General features: G+C 42.1%; 1 protein-coding gene across 5 annotated transcripts in view; it reads right to left on the reverse strand.

Annotated features, from left to right (window-relative positions):
- Window positions 1–22329, reverse strand: part of TPK1 (thiamin pyrophosphokinase 1) — a 96655-nt gene that overhangs the window by 62937 nt on the left and 11389 nt on the right. For all 5 annotated transcript variants that reach the window (XM_032443015.1, XM_015854987.2, XM_015854985.2 and 2 more), the window contains exons 3-4: window positions 21995–22064; window positions 1387–1459 (exon numbers count right to left, since the gene is read on the reverse strand). In XM_032443015.1, coding sequence (XP_032298906.1) covers window positions 1387–1459; window positions 21995–22064 — 143 coding nt within the window. The remainder of the gene's footprint in view (window positions 1–1386; window positions 1460–21994; window positions 22065–22329) is intronic.

The following is a 22329-nucleotide window of genomic DNA, read 5'->3' on the forward strand; positions in this document are numbered from 1 at the left end:
CCCCTGGGCTTTTTGCCCCTTGTCATGGACTCAGATAACTCCATGACAGCAAGTCTATTTGACACAAGTCTATTTGACACAAATGCTCATACATGAATATAACTCAATAATCAAAATCCATAAGCTTTACTGTGAAAAAGTAGCATCTCTTAACCTTTGGTTTGCTGTCCTCAGATAAAATAAGTTATGATGCTTTAATTTCTGTCAATAAGTCACTGCCACTCCTTTGCATAGATAAAACTTCACAGAACTATGCAGTGCATTTATCAAAAATACAAAAGGAAATGTACTTTCAGCTTCACAAACACAAAGAAAAAATATTATCTTATTTCCTCATATAAATTAAACCACTGCAATTGAAATACCAAAGGAAGCTTCAGCACCACTCGTCATTCACCTGGCAGCTGGACATACAGCAAGTAAGTCAGAAAGAGTAGAACGAAGAGTGGGCATAATTTCTCACTGTGCATCACACTGTAAGGCACAGGGGATTGCAAAGGATGAACACCTCTTGGCACTTTCTGTTTCCCTCACTTTCACTCCATTCACACTCAAACTGCTACCAGTTAGACCTTCCCTTTCTCTCTAAGCTCGTTTTTGTTGGCCATCATGAATTAGTTATACACATGCAAAGGAGTATTCCACCCTCCATCTGGCACTCCATCCCCTTTTATTTTGTTTAACAGTTGAGAATAAGTTACATTAGGTATATATGGAAAATCAATGCAACAGCACAAAATATCCTGCGAATGCAGTACGAATGCTGATAAAGCTCAAGTTGTAGCTACAGTGCACATCACTGATAACCATGGCCTGACAGCAGTTCAAGACAGTTGCATGTGACAGGAAGCTCAGGAGCAGTCAAATCAGCCTTCTGCATGCTGAGATAGGAGAGGTAGTTCAGCAAGTGGGAGCAGGAGCATTAACAAATGACAACAGAACATTCTTGTTATTTCAGGAAAACCGAACTACCTGAAGATGTTTATCTAGGCACATACTTAAAGGGAAAAATAAATTTGTTGTTGTGTGAAAGTCTTTTTTGCTCTGTATCTACACAGGGCAAAGGAAGTCACATATTTTTCAGGAAGTTTTACCATAGTTTCTTGTTGCTATAATCTCCGGTAATACACCTTCTATTTCTTGAGCTGGTGCTATGAAACTACATCTAACACAGGAGTCAGGCAGTAATGCAGCTTCTATTTTTACTTTAAGCATCACTACAGTGAGAGGCAGAGCACAACATCTAAGCCTGTAACTTACTTCACATCGAAAGACCTAAAGACACCAAAGGGAGCTAAAAACACCCAGTAACCAAGGGGAGAACTAGGGGGTTGGATCCTACAACACTCTAACATGCACAAGCACATCCAAGCAGTATTGCTTTACCTTAAGCTTGTAGTACTCCTTGACTTCAGGCTGGATAGAATCAAAGTCACCACTGATGTAATCAGGCAAGAATCTGAAAATAAAGAAATGAGCAATGAAATGAAAAACTCAATCTTCACTTTATTTTTTCAAGAGTTGAAGGAACAGAAGCATTAATCTCTCAAGAGAACAGGAGACAGTTACAAGAATATTAAAAGAGCAGATGACACAAAGTAATGTCACAGGCAAACAAACCGTGTCTCTTCTCTGCTGCACTCTGGCAAGGTGTTTACACATCTCCCCAGCTCCATAAGGCAAGTCATGTACCTACATGTTCCCTCAAACATCATCCTAGTATATCATACCAGAAAACTATTTGAACAATTATGGAATCGTAGAATCATTAAAGTTGAAAAAGACCTCTAAGATAATGAAGTACTGTACACCTATCAGTACTGTTGCCCACTAAATCATGTCCCTAAGTACAGATGGGAGACCATCAGCTGACCGAATGGACACCAATAGGTCAGGTCCTGATCAGACCTGACGCAGGGCCATGGCTCCCAGACCCTACTCCTCGTCATGGGCAGGGGATACGCCTGTGTCGGGACCCCAAGTGGGCCCTGCTGGCTGCCAGCACATTGCGTTAAGCTGGCACCAAACAATGAGCCATCCTGTGCACTGTGAGGATCTGAACATTTCAGCACTGGTTTTGGTCAACGTCTCCTTGGTTAATGTCTCCAGTGCAGCCAGTGATTTGATGTCAACACCGGCCAGCAGCTTGCTGGTAATGGCACATGAGACAGCGTTGCTCCCAATGTGCCTGAAGGTACGAACTGGGAATCCAGCCTTCATGCCAGACTGATAGTTCATGAGCGAGGGAGACCTTGTTCCTGGATAATCCCTCAGCAGTGGACATTTGGAACGATTCTGCACAACTAGTATGTTTTTGTCTTGTTATTTGGTTATGCAGTGTAACATTTATAATGCACACTGGACTGAACTGGAATGCCATGAAGAGTCTGTACAATACGGTTACATTGAACTTGGACAACTTGTAACTCCATTGTGTACTGCGCTGCTATCTTGAACTTGAATGCACCGTTCTCTACAAGTTGACTAAGTGTTGCCATACAGCATTTCACAATTTTTAGGCAGATTGCTGTTGTGTGCTTTCAGGTTTGTAGTCACTGCAGCTGCATCTCTTTGGTATGTTATTATGACAGTTTCATTGTTTTTCGCATATGTTTAATGATTGATTCATTTGCGGAATAGCCTTAAATGTGCAAATCACCTTTGGGGTAACAGGGAGTATGCAGGGGAACCTTTACAGGGGCTGCAGATGATAAAGAGGGGGGAGATGTTGGGTATTGGGCAGGTGGTGCCTGCGTGCACCAGGGCTGGAGTCAGGGAGGTCACGAGTATCTGATAGGGGCGGTCACCTGTAACACTATTTAGGGTTTGTTGCGAGGCATTAAACTGGTATTTTTGGCGTTACACACTGTGTGTGAGTCCTGCCTGTTCCCTGTGCACAGAGGCATGGTACTTTCACATGGCAGCCTTGACTTGTCGCCAGATCAGGAGGTGACAATAACCACTCCTTGTACCATGAATATGCATGTATTCCCTCTAGAAATAGGCATGTTTACCTGCATTCGGTGTGTAGGCTAGGAAGGAGTTATCCTCCCTGTGCCCTGCTGGCCGAATAAGACATACTTGCTCTACAACTACATTGTGGTTTTACAGTTTCTTCTGTAAGTCATACCCACCAGGAAACCCATCTATTAGGCCCAGTTTAACACAATAAACAGTGCTATTTTCAAATATTCAACACTAACAAACACCTCATTAAATTTAAAACATCTTGAAGACTTCACTTACTTTAAAAATGCAGTGTGGAGTGGTAAATATGCCTTGTTTTTATGGAGTTGTAGAAGAAAAAATAACACACCACACTTAGGCAGTTTATAATTAAAAAAAACAAAACACAACAACAGCAAAAACTGTGCTGTCACCTTAAAAAAAACTGCTCTGGCATATCTGTTCAGTTCTATCGTTAATCCAAAGTTACCCAGTGCTACTTACTTTTCTTGTGATGTAACACCATTCTGTGGTATGGGGAATAAATCAGAAAGAAAATCTGATGACACTATAACTACTAATAAGTAAAGCAGACCCCTGCATGGTTAATTAAAGTATCTGCTCTCCTGGAGTCTTATTTACTGGTAAAGCAGTCCCTGAACAAACTCCAGACTTTTATTTTTTGTAGTTGTGCAGATGTACATGTGTGAAGATGTGCCTGAGTACTTTAAATACATTAACACAACTTTCCTAGGTTTTGAGCTCTTACCCTGACAAACCATGCATCATTTTAGAAAGAAACTTCATGCTGAAGATCCTGGAAACACTTGGGTCACCCAAAGGAACAAAACATCCTGCTTCATCTTTTTGGAATATCTGCAGTCAGGCAGAAAGGAACAGAGAAAATGGAAAAAACTGCACACAGTGGTTTGAAGTCTTCCATCTCTTTGGGGGAGAAACTGGGTCAGCTACAGGGAGGAAGAAGTTTCACTAAGCCTTTTGCTACTGACGTCTACTGAAGCTCCTCTGGTGGTGACAGAGAACCAGAATGTTCCACTAGAAAATTAGCACTTCAGATGGCAGAACACCTCCTGCCCAGCACAGAGCAAAGGCATTAATTAGAGAGAAAGAGAGAAGGAAATAAATACACATACAGAATGATAGTTGGGTTACTAAGCTGAAGCTTAATAATGATCCTCACTTCACGATTAACTCACAGGAATGGTCCTCACTTCCACACAATTTAGCTACACAATATATGGCACACGCTCTTTTTTTAAAAAACAACAACAACAGAAAAAACTTCTAGTTAGTACTAGAATTACTTAGTACTAATTTTAAGACGAAAAGTTGGCTTCATGAGGTCTGAAGAAACTGTTGGAAAAGCATTTAATGTATCTGTAGCCTTGTCTTCAGTGGGCAGAAGCATCACACTGGGTAAGTCCTGCAGCTGACAGTAACCTGAGCATTTTAATCTTTCTGTATCTCCTCACAGTGCCATAGACTCTACAGAGGTAAAGGACCAAAACAGATATTTCAGTTAGCAAGGTCAGCAGGTTTGCAGTCTTGAATACAGACAAGCACCTCTCTCTTTCAAGATTACAACTATTTCAAACAACTGTCTGGTGAAATAAAATAATTTTGAAAAACCTTTTATAGTTACCTGGAATATGGATGAAATTAAGAAGCAAAATAAAGTTACAACATTTGTTCCTTATTTATTTATTTATTTATTTATTTATTTATAGGAATAAAGACAGGGAGATTGACCAAATGTGTTCACCTGAAGAAATATCAGCTCTCTCTTCCATAAAAATGTTTAGACCTACAAAACGAACAGCTAATTTTATACCTTTTACTGGATGAAAAATGATTTCCATTTGGCAGTTACTTTCTGAACTTACATTTTCACTTCTTTCCCCTATTCCTTAGTGAACAAACCTACATGTCACAAAACCTGGAAAATGCTGCCTATAGTAGTGCCTCTCTGGTCTCTGGCTGTCTACCTTCCCAAAGACTGACTATTGAGTGTAAGAAAACACCCTAATCTTGATGATAACATCTTCCTTTTGCTTTACTGCAATCAGACTGCTCCTGCTTGCAGCCAGTAGAGCTTCCAAATACTCAGGACAGCTGATCTGAAAAGGTGAGACAGGTGCTACAAAGACATGGAAACCAGTTTAAGTTTGGGAAAAGCTCCTTGGGAGAAAAAAATAAATAAATTCACACTGGCCAAAACACCCTGACAGAACCTGAAGTTCTTCTCATTTCTGAATTCACCTTTTCTACACCAAAGCACCAACTGCCCTGCAGACACTAAGAAGGCATCATCCTTCTTTGTCTGCCTTCTTTGGTGCAGTCTTGTTGGGAATGACCAAAGTACTACCCAGTACAATAGTAGGCAAGGTTCTGGCATTCCCAGTCCCTGTAGTGCCAAGGCAGCTGCAAGAATTTTGGGGTATATTGGACTACTGGTGTTCCTTTATACCCCACTTACCACAGCTGCTGAGGCCTTTATACTGACACATAAATAAAGGCCAAAAATAGGACTGGAGGAGAACAGAACAAGAGGCCTTCCAGCACACAGAACTAGCTGTTAAACAGGCCCCACTCTGGATATATTCAGTCCTACCCTTCCAGCTAAACTAGCTGTCCATGTAACTCAGGATGGGCTTGGCTGAGGGGCAGAGCCAGAATTCCTTCTGAACCCCAATTGGGTTCTGGTCTCTGGTCTGGAACTGAGCAGAAAGGAGGTATAGTAAGATTTAAAAAGTTATTGGCCACCTACTCCGCATTACACACAGCAAGAACCAGTAACTCAAACAGCTGAAGTTAAAATGACTTTGCCAGTTTGGTGGTGGGAGATCTGACCCACCTTCCTAAGGCAGAATTGGCCCAAACTATACAATGCTTCTTTTTCAGGAAGGGAAATATTCCATTCCTGAAGATGCCTGGTATACGGATGGGTCCAGCAAGGGTAACCCAAGCAAGTGGAGAGCAGTGGCATACCATCCCTCCACTGAAACAATCTGGTTTGAAGAAGGGGATGGTAAGAGAAACTAATGGACTGAACTGCCAAGTCATGCGGATGGTTATAATCAAAGAACAAGGTGATGGTATACTGAATATCTACACAGACAGCTGGGCTGTGTTCCAGGGGCTCACTCTTCTGGACTGAACTATTCATGCCTGACCAGTCTGGGGCAGAGATATGTGGTTAGACATATGGAATGTGGTTAAACACAGGACCATACATGTCTACCACATTTCTGGCCACCAGTCTCTACAGTCACTGGGAAATGATGAAGCCAACAAAATGGCTTGAGTCCAATGGATTGATGTTTCACCCTCTGAGAACATCACCTGCTAGTTACATCAGAAGCTGTGGCATGCTGGACAAAAGACAATGTGGGCAGCTGCTAAAGCATGGGAATTGTCCATACAACTATCTGATGTTGTAAAGACATGCCAAAACTGTGACGCTTGCTCCAAAATGAGACCAAGACTGATGCCCGAAACAACAGCCCATCCTGCTAGAGGACACAGGCCTTTTCAGTGATGTCATGTCAATTATGTTGGGCCCCTCCCTTGGTTTGCTGGGGTGAAATATGCCCTGACCTGCATTGACACAGCAAGTGGACTAACACAGGCCTACCCAGTGCCAAGAGCAAACCAGGCATATACCATCAAGGCACTCACCAAGTTGATGGCCACTAATGGGGATGGCTTAAGTCACTGACAGCCACCAAGGGACTCACTTCACCAATGGCAATAATACAACGTTGGGTAGGAGAAAACAACATTGAGTGGTGATTCCACCTGGTATATCATTCAACAGGGGCAGGTGTTATTGAATGCTATAATGATATTCTTAAGGCTGCCCTGAAGACAGACTCTCAGACCCTACCAGAGTGGACAAAGAGACTCTACAAAATCCTGTGGGACCTGAATGAAAGGCCTAGAGACAGCAGACTCAGTGCCCTGAAAATACTACAGACATAGGTGTCCCTGCTTAGGATCAAAATTATGGGTACTGACATTCAGGTAAGACTCCAGATTGGCAAACACAGTAATCTGGTTTCTGCCACTGAGAACCTAGAACCAGATCTCCATAAAATAGAATGGTGCTGGAAGATGCAAGCAGGACCAAAGTGGTTTGGCCTACTTGCACCTCAGGGGAGATTACTGGAGGTTGGGGGATTAGTAGTCCCTCCACAGTAATAGGTACATGGCCTGCAGACATCATGGTCAACACTCCGGTTTTCATTGCTAAGGGGACCTTAATCATGTCCCAAATCAGCAATCCCAAATCATGTAGCAAATCAAGATCTCCTTCTTTGGTACCTGCAACAGTTATGCAGTCTCAGATATCAGGCCAAAGGGTATGGCATGGACAGCAAGGACATATACCATTGCAAGCCAAAGAGTTGACTCAGGATTGATACATTGACTGTATCTTGCCCTTCTTGTACCTCTGAAACATCTACACTACTCCCCATGAGTCTCTTTGAGTCCACAGGATCACCAGGAGGAGTAACATGACATCAAGATGCTCCAGTGTCACTGTAAGATCAGTGTGATACCTGGTTGTGGACTATATTTGATTCATGGAACACAAGCTGAACTTTCCCTGGTACAAACAACCATAAATTCTTCTAGAGGCACATAGTTGCTTGAGTTCCATTGAGCCCACAATGGAAGATGGACATCAACCATCAATCATCAATCATCTCGTACTTTATCAATATACACTGCAACAGAAAATTGTACAAACTTTGCAGTGTACTGGATTACTATAATGCTTACCTTTAATCTGCCACACTGTTCACACTGTGAAAGTGCAGAGTGTAATGAAAATCCAAGTCATGGCCTGAAATAGTGATTGAGAACCTGGCAGGATGGCAGGGCCAACCCAGGGGAACACAGGTGCATGCAATGTGACCAGATGTGGAAGAGCCAAGATCCATCCCTTTTCAGACCTCATTTAAGGGTTGGCAGTGCAAGTAAGGGCACCTCTCTGGAGATCCCTCTGTATTTGGGGCCTTTATTTCTGTGCCCACAGCTGCTGTGTTTGAGCAAATCCTCACTCACTGCAGCCTAGGATCTTGCTGGTTGTTGTGCTTTCCATCGTGTTACAGGCAATCACATAAAAATTGGCACATGCAATCTATTCACAATTTCCTCTCTCTCAATCCTCCTTTACTTCTTTTTGTCTACATGCACCAAAAACACTCTTAGAAAATACCACTTTCCAAATAAATAGCAGACATCCAAAGAGCCCCTACACTGGTAGAAACAAATTTCCTTGAAAAAGAGAAGCTGAAAAAAACTTTTATGCAAACTCAGATGCTGTTGATGCCTTACTTACTGTAAGAAAATGCTAACAACAAATCCTATTTCAACTTCACTATTTATATGATAAAAATAAAACCCCAAGTTATGTTATCATAATTACTACTCCCATTTAATCTTTTATTAAATTCCAAATCACTAATTAACTTTTCTCATCAAATCAGAACTAGATCTTAGTGACAGAGATATGCACATAAATCCAATGCTGAACTCTCAGAAAAAGCTGTCCCCTTTATGTATGGTAACAGCATTTTTGTCTCAGGAAAGTCATGCAGAGTATGGACTGAGCACTGCTCTGTGCTACCAGCTGCAACTGTTTGCACCTTCAGAAGTGAGTAGGATGGTGGTATGCAGCTGAGTTCTGTGCCTGCTTTGTAAATGATTAGGCACATGTATTTGGGAACAACACACCCTGTGTCAGCACACACTGAGATGCTGAAGAGCAGTTCAAGTTCCCCCCAGGTACCAGGCTGTGATGTAACTGGGCTGAGGATGTCATTTACTACCAGAAGGAAGGCTCAGTACAGCAGCATGGCCCATTTGTGTAGTATAAAATTCACTACTAGGCAGTTTCTTGCACACATTTTAACATCAGCAGAGCATTTGTGAGTTTGTAAGTTTTCAAAAAATGTGTAAAGTTGGAAGGAATAATCCAGTCTGCCTGACAACAAGAAAAGAGCAACATATTTAATTGGAATGACAGAAAACTCTCAGTAAGTGACTTTTTCAGTGGTCCTCAGAGAAACTAGAAGAAGAAACTCTTGAAGATCAGAGGAGAGCTACAATTCACTATAAGCAGAACCACCAGCTGAACCCTTGGTAGCCAGATAACTGTGAGCTCCGAAACCAGAGCAACTTGCACCACTTGGTTACAGGCAGCCAGCAGGAAACAAACAGGAACTGGCAATGATACACAGCCAAAAATGCTGACAGCTTGGATGACTCCCATCCCCAAACTCAACAATAGGAGCTCAAGAGGTGAGACCCATGTGCAACTTCTGGTGACAGATCCCACTCCACTATGGCTCCCTGGCTGTTAGAAGCCCACCTCCTTACCCAGGCCTGCAAGAGGAGCAGGTGGTGAGCACAAACTCCTCCTGGAGTCATGGGTTCCCAAGCAGGCCCACACAGAAGGGCAGGCTGCATCAGCATTGAGCCAGTGCTCATCCTTCAGAGGCTGGGCTGAGTGAGGAAACAGACTGTTTAGCAGTTCTCCCGGTGGATGTTGGTAAACAGAAGGGTCAAAGCACTGCAGAAAGATTCTCATATTTTATAGAATTTTACAAAACTCAGGTTTTGAGATTCCCATTTCTGCTTCATCCAGCCCAAGTAGGATTAAGTGAGTAAAGTTTCCCTACTCCTTCCCTTCACAAGGTAGGCAAAGCAGTTTACAAATGCAGCTTTCAGATGTTGATGCACAATGAAAAAAAATAAATGAAATAACAAAAATTACTTCTAAAATAGAAATAAAAAATTAAAACTACAAGCTAATGGTAACCAGTCCTCTCTAGATATATATAACATATAGTATAACATGTTCAATCACCAAAATAATCAACTTCACAGATAACAGATTATGAATGTCAGAATCAGCTATTTTATAATGATAGCTGGGAATTTTAATTTTTTTTAAATCTACTGACAACTTTTCCGTGTCCCTGTGCCAAGATCCTGCCTAACACTTGAACGCTCTGAAATATGAAACCCCAGAAGCACAAAAATGAATAGAAACTTTGATATGCTATTAAACACTGTCACAAACAAGGCCGTATTGTCAGTGATGATACCAATAGAAGGGAAAACTTGCAACAACTTTTCCAGTGTGAAAACAACAAGGGAAGCACAGCCTACTATCATTAAAAATGAGATCTGGAAGAGCTGTAAAGGCAGAACCTCCTGATGAAAGTACCCCAAGACTGCTTTCAACCTCTGTACTATATTCACATACTTTCCTGATAGTGCTGACCTCTTAATCCTCCTTCTGTTAGAGAACAAAAATTACATTACCCAAGGGTATTTTATAATAGCATATGATATAAAATAATAAATTTGCAGACAATACTGGCTTTGTCATACAGTCCTGCATTATACATCAAATATTCCTGGCCTCTCAGTTACTACTATTTAATTACAACAGAACACCCTTCTTTCATAATTAACCTTTGAAAGGAGTTGGGACCCTTCTGCACACTTGCACCACACTGTTGGAAAATTATTCTGCCAGGAAAAATTTCCTTTTATGCTGAGGCTTAATGAAATACAGAGGCTTTTATGGGAAACATATGAGATATGAGAATTGTCCATGCAGTCACAGAATCATAGAATCACAAAACTGTATGGGCTAGAAGAGACCTCTAGAGATCATCTAGTTCTAATCCCCTGCCAAAGCAGACTCCCTAGATTAGGTTGCACAGGTAGGCATACAGACGGGTCTGGAATTTCTCCAGAGGAGGAGACTCCACAACCTCTGCAGGCAGCCTGACCTGTAGTTTCCTGGATCCTCCTTCTTGCCCTTTTTGAAGACTGGAATAACCTGGACAGGCTGGAGAGATGGGAAGTAAGAAACCGGATGAGGTTTAACAAAAGCAAGTGTAGAGTCTTGCACCTAGGAAGAAATAATTGCATGCACCAGTACCAGCTGGGGGATGACCTGCTGGAGGGGAGCTCTGCTGAGAGGGACCTGGGTGTCCTGGTGGACAACAGGTTGGCCATGAGCCAGCAGTGTGCCCTTGTAGCCAAAAAGGCCAATGGCATACTGGGGTGCATTAAAAAGAGCGTGGCCAGCAGGTCAAGGGAGGTGATCCTCCCCCTCTACTCTGCCCTGGTGAGGCCTCATCTGGAATATTATGTCCAGTTCTGGGCTCCCCAGTACAAAAAAGACAGGGATCTCTTGGAAAGAGTCCAGCGGAGGGCCACTAAGATGGTGAAGGGCCTGGAGCATCTCCCCTATGAGGAGAGACTAAGCAAACTGGGTCTGTTTAGCCTTGAGAAAAGAAGGCTGAGAGGGGACTTGATCCAGGTTTATAAATACCCGAGGTGTGGGAGCCATAGTGGTGATGCTGGTCTCTTTTCAGTAGTGCGTGGGGATAGGACTAGGGGTAATGGGATGAAAGTACAGCATAGGAAGTTCCACACAAATGTGCGGAAGAACTTCTTTACAGTGAGGGTGACGGAGCACTGGAACAGGCTGCCCAGGGAGGTGGTGGAGTCTCCTTCTCTCGAGATATTTAAGACCCGCCTGGACGCCTACCTGTGTGACATGGTGTCGGGAGCCTGATTTGGCAGGGGGGTTGGACTCGATGATCTCTAGAGGTCCCTTCCAACCCCTACAATTCTGTGATTCTGTGATTCTGTGACTGGCTATCCTCCAGTCTTCAGGCATCTCTCCCATTCTCCAAGACCTCTCAAAAATGCTAGAGGGTGGTTTGGCAGTTCCCAGAGGTGACTACCTCTGCCAGCTCCTTCAGCACATGAGGAAGCATCACACTGGGGCCCATGGATTTATGTCTATTGATGTTTCCTTGGACCATGTCCTCCCCTTCAGTTCCCCAGCTTTCAATTCTCCACTTAAATGCAGGGTCCAAGACTCCTGAGGGGGAGTCTTTGCAGGGAAGGCAGAAGTAAAGAAGGCATTCAGCATCTCCACTTTCTTGGCATCCCCTGTTACAAGAACACCCCCCTCACTTAGTAGGGGACCCTCGTTCTCCCTAGTCTTCCTTTTGCTGTTAACTTACTTTAAAAAGCCTTTTTTATTATCCGTTATCACTTTAGGCAGATTCAATTCCAGGTGGCTTTAGCTTTCCTCATCACATCCCTGCAGGCCATGACAACATTCCTATATTATTCCCAAGTGGTCAGACCCTTTTTCCACATTTCACGTTGCTCTTCCCTTTGAGTTTATGCATGAGCTTTCTGATAATTCACATAGGTTTCCTACCATCCTTCCCTGACTCACGGGGACACATCTATCCTTAACTTAGAAGAAGCACTGTTTAAATGCCAACAAGCTCTCACAGGCCCCTTTACCTTCTAACACCCTAGCCCATGGGATAGCTCCAAGTAGGTCCCAGAAGAGATCAATGGCTCTCCTAAAGTTGAGGGTAGCAGTCATACTTTTTGGTTTGCTTCTTCCACTCAAGATCACTTAATATACAAGAACCAGGACATACAAATTAGAATAATCAGGTGGAACCCGATTAACATTAAAAGAAACTACAAGAGTTTCCCCAGAAGATGGTACAGTAAGCATGATCCTTGGTGCTCTTCTTCGCTACTTTCACTCTGGCGCAGGAAGAAGGAATAAGGAAACAAGGCACTCCAGCCCACGTAGTTTAAGCCAGCAGAAGCAGAAGTGCCACCCCAAGTCCCAGTGCAGCAATTCAGTTGCTATCTTTGTCAGAAATTACTGTTGAGTTTGAAATGCTTTTACTCTAAAAGGTGACCAGAGAACTATAACCATTTTTACATGCTGAGAGAGAACAACAGCACATGTATTCACTTCCATGGCATTACTACAAAGCTCAGAGCAATGGATCAGAGCTACCCCACAGTGCCACTCAGAGAAATCACTGGCAGAGCAGGCAGAGCCTCAGTGTTCACTTGCCAGCAATGGTTCTCATCATCCTGAGAAATCTCTCTGAGAGCTGATACCTCCATCAATACAGGAATGCTCATCACCCTAAAATCCCCTCATGCCCACTTTTCATTTTTTCTAAAATGAAAATCATCAAGAAGAAGAGATACTAACACATACTACTGTTTCTTAATTAGAAGTATTTGTTTTCAAACCTCATAAATAATGTTTTAACAACAACAAAAAAATAGCACTCAATTATTTACTGACTCTATTTCAGTTATGTTTTTGGGGCAGTCTTTCCTTCTCTCACCACTCAATATGTCAGAGCATATACATCTCATTTGATCAGTCAACAACACTGAACAAACCCAGTACAACATATAGAATTATAAAACACCAATCCTCTCACAGATACTGCTGGAACTTGCAGAGGCAAACCACACTGATTGTCTTTCCAACTGCAGAGCCTTTCTTTCTTTCTTATGACAAAACATGGTTGCTGGAGGAGGCTCAGGGGAGACTTTATAGCTCTCTATAACTTCCTGAAGGGATGTTGTAGTGAGCTGGGGGTTGATCTTGTGTAATCAGTGATAGAACTAGAGAGAATGGTTTTAAGCTGCGTCAGGGGAGATTCAGGCTGGACATTAGGAAGTATTACTTCTCGGAAAGGGTAGTCAGGCATTGGATTGCATTGCCCAGGGAGGTGGTGGAGTCACCGACCATGGGAGTGTTCAAGGAATGTTTGGATGTTGTGTTGAGGAATATGATTTAGCTGGTAAGTATCGGTAATGGTTGGACTAGATGATCAGATGATCTTCTAGGTCTTTTCCAACCTTGATAATTCTGTGATTCTGTGATTCTGCTCCACTGGAGTTATTAGTCATGTTTTAGAGACTTTTCTCCTTTTCAGCTTTATCTTCGAAAGCAGTTTCAGTCCTTCTCCTTCCCTTTCCTTGTACCTTGTTTTGCTACCCTCAACCCCCACAGGCTTCTGCCAGCTGACTGTCACCTATCTGCTTAGCTCTCCTAAATGCTGAGGCAAAATCCCTGCTGCCAAAGAAGCAGAGTGAGATCTCCTTCATCAGAGCAAAGACCAGATGGTGTCCAGGCCTCACAGAATAGCTTCCCTTCCTGCAACAAGGGAACAACCCCAGCTCGTAGCCTGGGGATCAGATCAGCACTCTGAAGCACAAGGCTTTTACACACATCAACAGCTGGAAGCCAGTCCGGTGCCAAAAAACAAAACTAAGAGAAAAAACAGAACCCACCACTAGCAAAAACCCACACCAACCTAAAAACTCTATTACCCTAATATTAAATGTTTTGATCTACTCCTGAACACCAGCCTCTCTTTTATTTCGAAGAAAAAGATGAAAGAAATCTGAGGAAGCAGCCATTTATTCACTGTGATTGTTTTGTACATCAGGCGCTCTAAAAATCTGTTTTTTTCTTAATCTTATAACCATTCTTTTTTAACCACACTTCATTGTCTCTCTCTACAGTAATGGGATAATCCAGACAGAAACTGCAAATCCCTAACACTGTTTTGATTTTGACCATTATCCTTCTTTAAAATCCGTGTTTTCCAAGGAATTTATATCTACATTTATATAAATATAAATTCTACATTTTTAAAATAGTTTTTATTAAGTATCTACTACTTCTATTATTTTTACATGCCAGTCATACTTTACACAAACAACAAAAAACCCAAAGACACTGAAGGAAATATGGAGAAAATGGCATGCATTTGTACTATGCCTGATTACCTAACAACCCCATTAGCTAGACAACAGAGATACACTGAAGTGGTTAGTTACCTTAATTTCAAAAGGAAAGAACTTATTCCAGTTGAAATTTCTTAACAATCAGAGAAAGATCACAATTGACAGATCTTCTCATACTGACCAACCAAGTGGCTTCTGCCCAATGCTTCTCCCAGTGCTTCAGTGTTCCACCATCTATTGCTTTCAACATAGCTTTCAACAACCCATTGTTCAATTTTACCAGAAGCTGGTCACTGTAGGGGATATGATAAACCCACACAATACCATGATCTTTGGCCCAAGTATTTACAAGAGAATTTCTGAAATCTGATTCAGTTCTTTCTGGAGTGCTGTGTTGCCAGAGGACTTGTTCCTTGAGACCCAATATGGTGTTTTGAGCAGTAATATGTTTCAAGCCACCCAACAGTTGCCTCCACCACGGTAAGCACGTAACACTTACCATCATGTGACCATAGCAAGGTGATATAATCAACCTGCCATGCCTTTCCATATTTATACTTTTGCCATCGCCCTTCCCCCCAGAGAAGTTTCATCCACTTGGTTTGTTTACTTATGGCACATGTTTCACAGTCACCAATAACCTGTGCAATAGCATCCACCCCTCAGTCACTAGACCACTTGTATGCTGCATCTCTTCCTTGATGGCCTGAGGTCTCATGGGCCCATCGAGCTCGAAATAATTCAGCCTTGTTCTGCCAGTTCAAGTCTATTTGAGCCACCTTAATTCAGGCAGCTAGATCTACCTTGTGGTTGTTTTGTTGTTCTGACTATTGGGCACATGAGCATCCACATGGTGCACCTTTACAACTTTATTCTCTATTTGGACAGCAACGTCTTTCCACAGATCAGGGGCGCAAATAGGTTAACCCCTCTGCTGTCATTGATTTTGCTCCTACTGCTGTAACCAACCCCATAAGGCATTTGCCACCATCCATGAGTCAGTATAAAGCATTGGCCACCTCTCCCATTCAGCAACATCTAAGGCCAGCTGGACAGCCTTTACCTCTGCAAATTGTCTTGATTCTCCTTTACCTTCAGTGGCCTCTGCAACCTGTTGTGTGGGGCTCCACACAGCAGCTTCTGCAATGCTTCCCTACAATATGAAATGATCCATCAGTGAAAAGAGCATATTTCTTTTCATTTTCTGGTAGTTCGATGTATGGTGGGGCCGCTTTAGCACATGACACCTCTTCTCCTGGTGATGTTCCAAACTTTTTATCTTCAGTCCAGTTCATGATCACTTCTAAAATTCCTGGACGATTGAGGTTCCCCATCCGCGCTTGTTGTCTAATCAGTGCAATCCACTTGCTCCAGGTGGCATCGGTAGCATGATGGGTGAAGGGAACCTTTCCTTTGGACATCCAGTTCAGCTCCGGCAGTCCAGGTGCCAAAAGGAGCTGCATCTCAGTACCACTTCGGAAGCAGACCGAACCTCCTCATACGTGGCTAAGATCTCCTTCTCAGCTGGAGTCTAGGACTCTTCAGACCCCTTATACGCTCGACTCCAAAATCCCAGGGGCTGGCCTCGGGTCTCTCCTGAGGCTCTTTGCCATAGATTCCAGGCAGGACCCTTCTCTCCAGCAGCAGTGTAGAGGATGTTCTTTACATCCTGTCCCATCATTTCTGGCCCCTATTTGCTCTTCTTTCGCGAAAACTTCTGCTGTATCACTCCACACGATGATATCATCAGTGTACTGCAGGTGCTCAGGAGCACCACCCTGTTCCAATACAGTCTGGATCAACCCATGGCAAATGGTCGAGCTGTGTTTCCACCCCTGGGGCAAACGGTTCCAAGTATAATTAATGCCCTTCCAGGTGAAGCAAACTGTGGCCTACAGTCTGTGGCCAAAGGAATGGAAAAGAAGGCACGAGCAATGTCAGTGGAGGCATACCATTTGGCTGCTTCTGACTCCAGTTTGTACTGGAGTTCTACCATGTCTGGCACAGCAGCACTTGTGGGTGTATGACCTCATTCAGGCCGTGGTAGTCCACACCTCCATTCTCCACTGGCTTTACACACTGGCCATGTGGGACTGTTAAAGGGTGAGTCAGTCTTGCTGATTATTCCCTGGCTCTTCAGTTGGCAAATCAACTTATGTATGAGGATCAAGGAATCCCTTTTGCTGTGGTACTGCCATCTGACTGCCATCTGAGCACTGCTTTTGTAGCAATTGGTACCTGCTGTTCTTTTACCTGTAGCAGCCCCACAGCAGACAGGACTTCTGACAGGCCAGGCAAAACAGACAGCTGCTTAATGTTGTCTGTATCTACAGCAGCTATTCCAAAGGCCCATCAATACCCCTTAGGATCCCTGAAATGCCCCCTTCTGAGGTAATTGATACCAAGTATGCATGGAGCCACTGGGCTCTTTTTGCCAGTCTTTACCAGTGAGGCTTATTTCAGCCTCCAACACAGTCAATTCTTGAGAGCACCCAGTCACTCTAGAAACATGGATTGATTCTGTCCCTTCTTGACCCAAGGGCATTAGAGAGCACTGTGCACCAATGTCCAACAGCACCTTATATTTCTGTAGTTCTGATATGCCAGACCATTGAATCCACATGGTCTAATAAACTATTATCCCTTTTTTCCCCCCTGACTAAGGGCAGGGCCCCCCCATTCATTACCTTTGGTAACTGGAGCAATTGTACTGGTGATTTATCTGTTTCAGAATTCTCTCACCAGTGCTCATAGTACAGGAGTAGCTTGATCATACCACTCCCTCATGTCTTCTCCATGGTCATGCAAGTAACATCACAAGGCAACACATGATGTAGTCTTACTATTGTTCCTTGCTTGAGCCAGAAAGCGTTTGCTTTTAATAGCTGAGAATTTTGATGATACAGGTGAGAAGGAGGGTTCATCACCTTTAATTAAATGGATTTTCATTAGTTTGATCAGCTCCTTCATTAGACTCCCTTGATGATCTTGATCTTCATCAAGTGTTTCTGATACTACTACAGGATCATCATGATTAACCAATAGAGACACTTGCTTTTGTACTTCATTCAGTCTGTCCATTACTTCTGAGATGGCTGAAATGGAGACGAGTTGTGGATAACTGTTGTTCATAGTTCTGAAGTGTAGAACCAGTTCAAAAGCTAGTCTCCTCTGTTTTTCCTCATACCTTTGAAACAGTGTTGTTAGTTGTCATGGGTTTATCGAAAATCTACCTGCGCCCATGGCAGGGGGGCAGCTGGCGTGCAGAGCCTCTGGCCCAAAAAGGAAAAGGAATAATGGAAAAGGAAGACAGCAGCAACAATCTACGGAGGCACACTTATTTACTAAATACTATATCAAAATACAGGATAACACAAAATGATACAATATAATTGAAATTAAGGCTAATGAATCAAGCAAAATAGGAGAGTGAGTCCCAAAACCGAGAGGCCTACTGTAAGCTCTAGGCAAAATGGCTGGAATGCTCCCCCACGCTCCCAGGATCTAAGAGAGCGAGTCCAGCCTGGGAGTGACACAAAGAGGTGGATCCAGAGGTGGAAGAAGATCTGATCCTTCCGGTTGGAAGGAACCTTAGAGATCATCGAGTCCAACCCCCGGGATTCGAGCCTCTGTGTAGCAGAGCGGCACTTCTACCACTTGTGCCACAGGGGGGATTCGAACCCAGGCCTCCGATGTTGCAAGTGGCACTTCTACCACTGCACCACTTGGGCACACAATTATTTTCATTCTTTCTTTTGTAAAGAAAGCATAGTCCTTCACTAGAGCTGTTACAGCCATCTCCTGAAACAAGCAAAAAAGGTATCTTGAAATGAAAGAAACAGGACATGCATGTGTCTGTGATATGTGCATACATTAAGCACATAAAGCTAGCTCCTTCACAGATTCTGCAAGAGGAGTGTAAGATTAACGCTCTTCCTAATCAATGGGTAATGCTGAAACCTCCCTCACCATTACTTAAAATATTACTTCAGTGTACAATTTCCATCTTGAATAGCATCAGAAATTTAACATAAATATAATTTTGTCTTAATCAAATTCTGACAATATTTATAATGCTTATTTTATCATCTGACAAAAAAAAAAAAGATCATCTGTTGTTTGATTCTGAGGCTGAGAAGGTGAAAAAGCCCAAGCCCAGTTTCTGCTGTAGTTTACAGAACATATCAGTAGCTACAATTACTTACAATTAGAAGCACCTTCAAGGAAACGTAGCTGTAGAACAGCTTTTATGGGTGCTTGTACCAGTCTCTCCTCCAGAACATGTCTGCTCATGGTGTGATCTGCAAAACAGTACTTCTCTACCTCCCAAAATTCTGAACTAAATCTGAACCGTATCTATGTAACTTTCAGATTTGTGACAGAACCACTCCTCCTCTTACAGAGCTCACTGCTCACCACTTAGATCTGAAGCACTTTATATTGCAAAACCTGACTACACAATAAATTGGGAAGGAGTGTCAATCTGCTGGATGGCAGTAAGATACTACAGAGGGACCTGGATAGATAGGCCAAGGCAAACTACAGGTTTCAGTGGGGCTAAGTGTTTGGTCCTGCAGTTTGGACACAACAACTGCAGGCAGCCCTTCAGGCTTGGGGAAGAGTGGCTGGAAAGCTGCCTGTCAGAAAAGGACCTTGTTGTACTAATGGAAAGCCAGCTAAACATGACCTGTCAGTGTGCCCTGGTGGTTCAGAAGGCCAATGGCATTCTGGCTTGAATCAGAAACTGTAAGATAAGCACGCCTAAGGAAGTAATCCTGCGCCTATACTCGGCACTGGTTAGGTCTCATCTCAAGTACTGTGTTCAGTTTTGGGTATCTCAATACAGAAAGGATATTGAGGTGCTAGAGCAGGTCCAAAGAAGGGCAACAACCAGCTACCTAAACATGTGTCAGAAATCAATCAGGTGGGTTTGTCTTTCTTTAGAGGTACAGAAAAGAGTGACAGATCTCGAGTTCATTTCTAATCCAGTGTTTCTCTGATTTGCCAGTGTGCCCTTCAAAATATGAACAACTACTTCACTTTCACCCAAAAGAAGAACTGCTATAACAGTTCCATACTGCAAACTGCCCTTTCCCCCAGATGTTATAATTTTTCTTATTATAATTTATTCCCATCCTAAAAGATTCTTCATGCTGCCAGAACAAAAGAAACACACTTCAGGTGTCACTGAGAGTCAAGTCCAAAATATCAGTTAAGTTCTTTACTCAAACCTCTTCCATAAAATAGCATCCCTACAATTAAAGGACTATAGTTCTTGGGTCTTGATAAAATACAATTAGTGATCAGTGTTTTGAACAGAAGAGTTTTAAACAGAAGGTAATGGTAGCATTTTTTTTATTATTTTTATTTTTTAAAAAAAGGAAAACATGTCAATAGAGTCTGTGCACACAGTCCTTCAGTAACACTGGACAAGGAATTTAAAGGAAAATACTTCAGAGAAGTAAATTCTTTCCAGCAGAATGATTTCTTTGAGGACAGAAATCAAAATTATGAAAGTCTTTATTTTTCTCCTCTATTTCATAGCAGGCTTTTTATTTCATAAAAATCACTTTGAAGGTAAAATATATCCACAACCCAAGCAATTAACATGAAAAGAAAAAAAGACAGATAAACAGAATACTCCAAGTGCGAAGTATGTAAGATTGAAATAACTATTGAATTGAGGTATAATAATCAATTTTTCCCTGAATTACACTCAGTAAGAATATAAAGGTTTGCAGAAGAGATGAATGTGTTACAATAGAAGTTAAAGTGAAAGCTCTAACATTGCCTCATCACTCCCTTTGTGTCTCTTTGAAAAGAATCACCATTATCAGAGAACTACTTGCTGCAAATCCAATTTCTGTCAGTACTCTGGACTTAAGGCGTGCATACACAGCTCTGCAAGCAACTAGTAGAAGAAACACAGACAATACATACAACAGATAGTGAAGCTTGACAGACTTCAGTCCTAGTATTAGCAGTCTCACACGTCAAACTTTTCACATATGACAAAGAAATTCTAAGTTAACTCCCGTTTGAATGCTACAGTCTTTCCAGCTCAATTTTGTTGTGAAGGGCAAGAAGAAATCAAGCTTCTCCTGTCCTCCCTCATACATTTTGTTGTTCATCTAGGGGCAAATATGTGCCAAGTTCTGCTGTATGAATGAAAAGGTTAATGAATTTCTAAGCTTCATCTCACTTGTTTACTCTGATAGTCAGCCTTACTGTATTAATTAAACTACTTATCCATGAATCCTTGCTCACAACAACCGAAAATCCTAAAGACAAGTAACAATGGGTGCTTAGCAACCCAAAACTACATCGTGTTTGATGGCTCCACTAGAAAATGACAAATCACTGGAATGCAGTTATTTTGCAGTATAAAATCAGCTGTATAAGCACTTCTGGGGCAGAAACCCAGGAATTTATGGATTTACACTCCATTAGAAAAAATAAACACTATTTCTCCTTCACACCTATTTTCTCATCTAACATATTGTATTCTGTATAACTTTTGAACTTTCCTTTGGTCATGTATGATGTCTTGACATTAATACAGAAATAATTTAAAAGAAAAAGTAGACAGCCTATTTTATTACTCATTCCATCTCACAAATGCAAGCAGTTTTTCTATAAGGAACAAAGACAGTTTGTTTCAGCCCTTGGTGAGAGGCATCAGATGTTCCTTGTCAGCCTCTCCTAGAAGCACAGTAAGTTTTTCAACAGGTTGCTGCAAAGCCTTAGCTCTGAGGGAGGCCTAAAAAGAGACAGATTGAAAGCTGACCTATAAACCAGAGCAATAAAGACCAGTGGGCTTAGAGAAATACAGTATTTTAGGCTGCTAGAGTATTTTTAAAGCTTATAGCTGGGAAAAGCAATTAGATGGACAAAGATAAAGCAGAAAAGGCATTCAACTGCCTGCCACTACGTGATTCTCACAGCTGCTTCCTCACCAGCTGTCATTCAAAATGAAATGACAGTTATGGATAAGAGTGCTCCATTGTTTTCTGCCCTTACACATAACAGCGGTTTTCAAGGAAGAAGATATAGTTTGAATTCAGCTCCAGCTGATGGTTTGTTCACACCTATTTGACCCTTTACACTAAACATGGCTGATAAGGTTCATCGTTCAGAGGATCTTCTGGATACGAAAAAACATGCATAACTGAAAACTAGTAAAATACATTAATTTGGCCTTTTCTCAATAGTTGTGCACACACATACTTCTCCAGGGAGTTCAGATTATGCTTGCTGCTACCACATGGCTAGTTTGTTAAAGTACCACGTACAAAGCAGGGAGCTGCTTTACTGAATGAACAGATCTCATCCCCAACATTTTACTTTTATTTAGAAAATATGACTTTCATGTTCATGTTTATTATTAACATACCTGTCCTGTCTTCCTTCTGTGATGTGATAGAGACGATTAGCACCTCCATCAGCACAAGCTCTCAGTGCAGCTGCAAGTGAAGAAAGAGAGCATCAATATATTGATCAATAGATATCAATATATATTTTCATTTTTAATAAAAAATCCTAACTATTTCTGTTTCCTACATTGCTCACATTTCTGTGTAAGCTCACTGTCCACTTCCAATCCTACTGTCCAAATCTTTCTATATCTGATTTGACTCTTTTTCCTCTTAAAAAAAACCACACACACACACATTTTAATGGCTTTTATCAGCCAAATGACAATCTTTACCCAACTATGTCACTGCACTT

The sequence above is a fragment of the Coturnix japonica genome, chromosome 2 (genome assembly GCF_001577835.2).
Source record: "Coturnix japonica isolate 7356 chromosome 2, Coturnix japonica 2.1, whole genome shotgun sequence".
Taxonomy (NCBI): domain Eukaryota; kingdom Metazoa; phylum Chordata; class Aves; order Galliformes; family Phasianidae; genus Coturnix; species Coturnix japonica.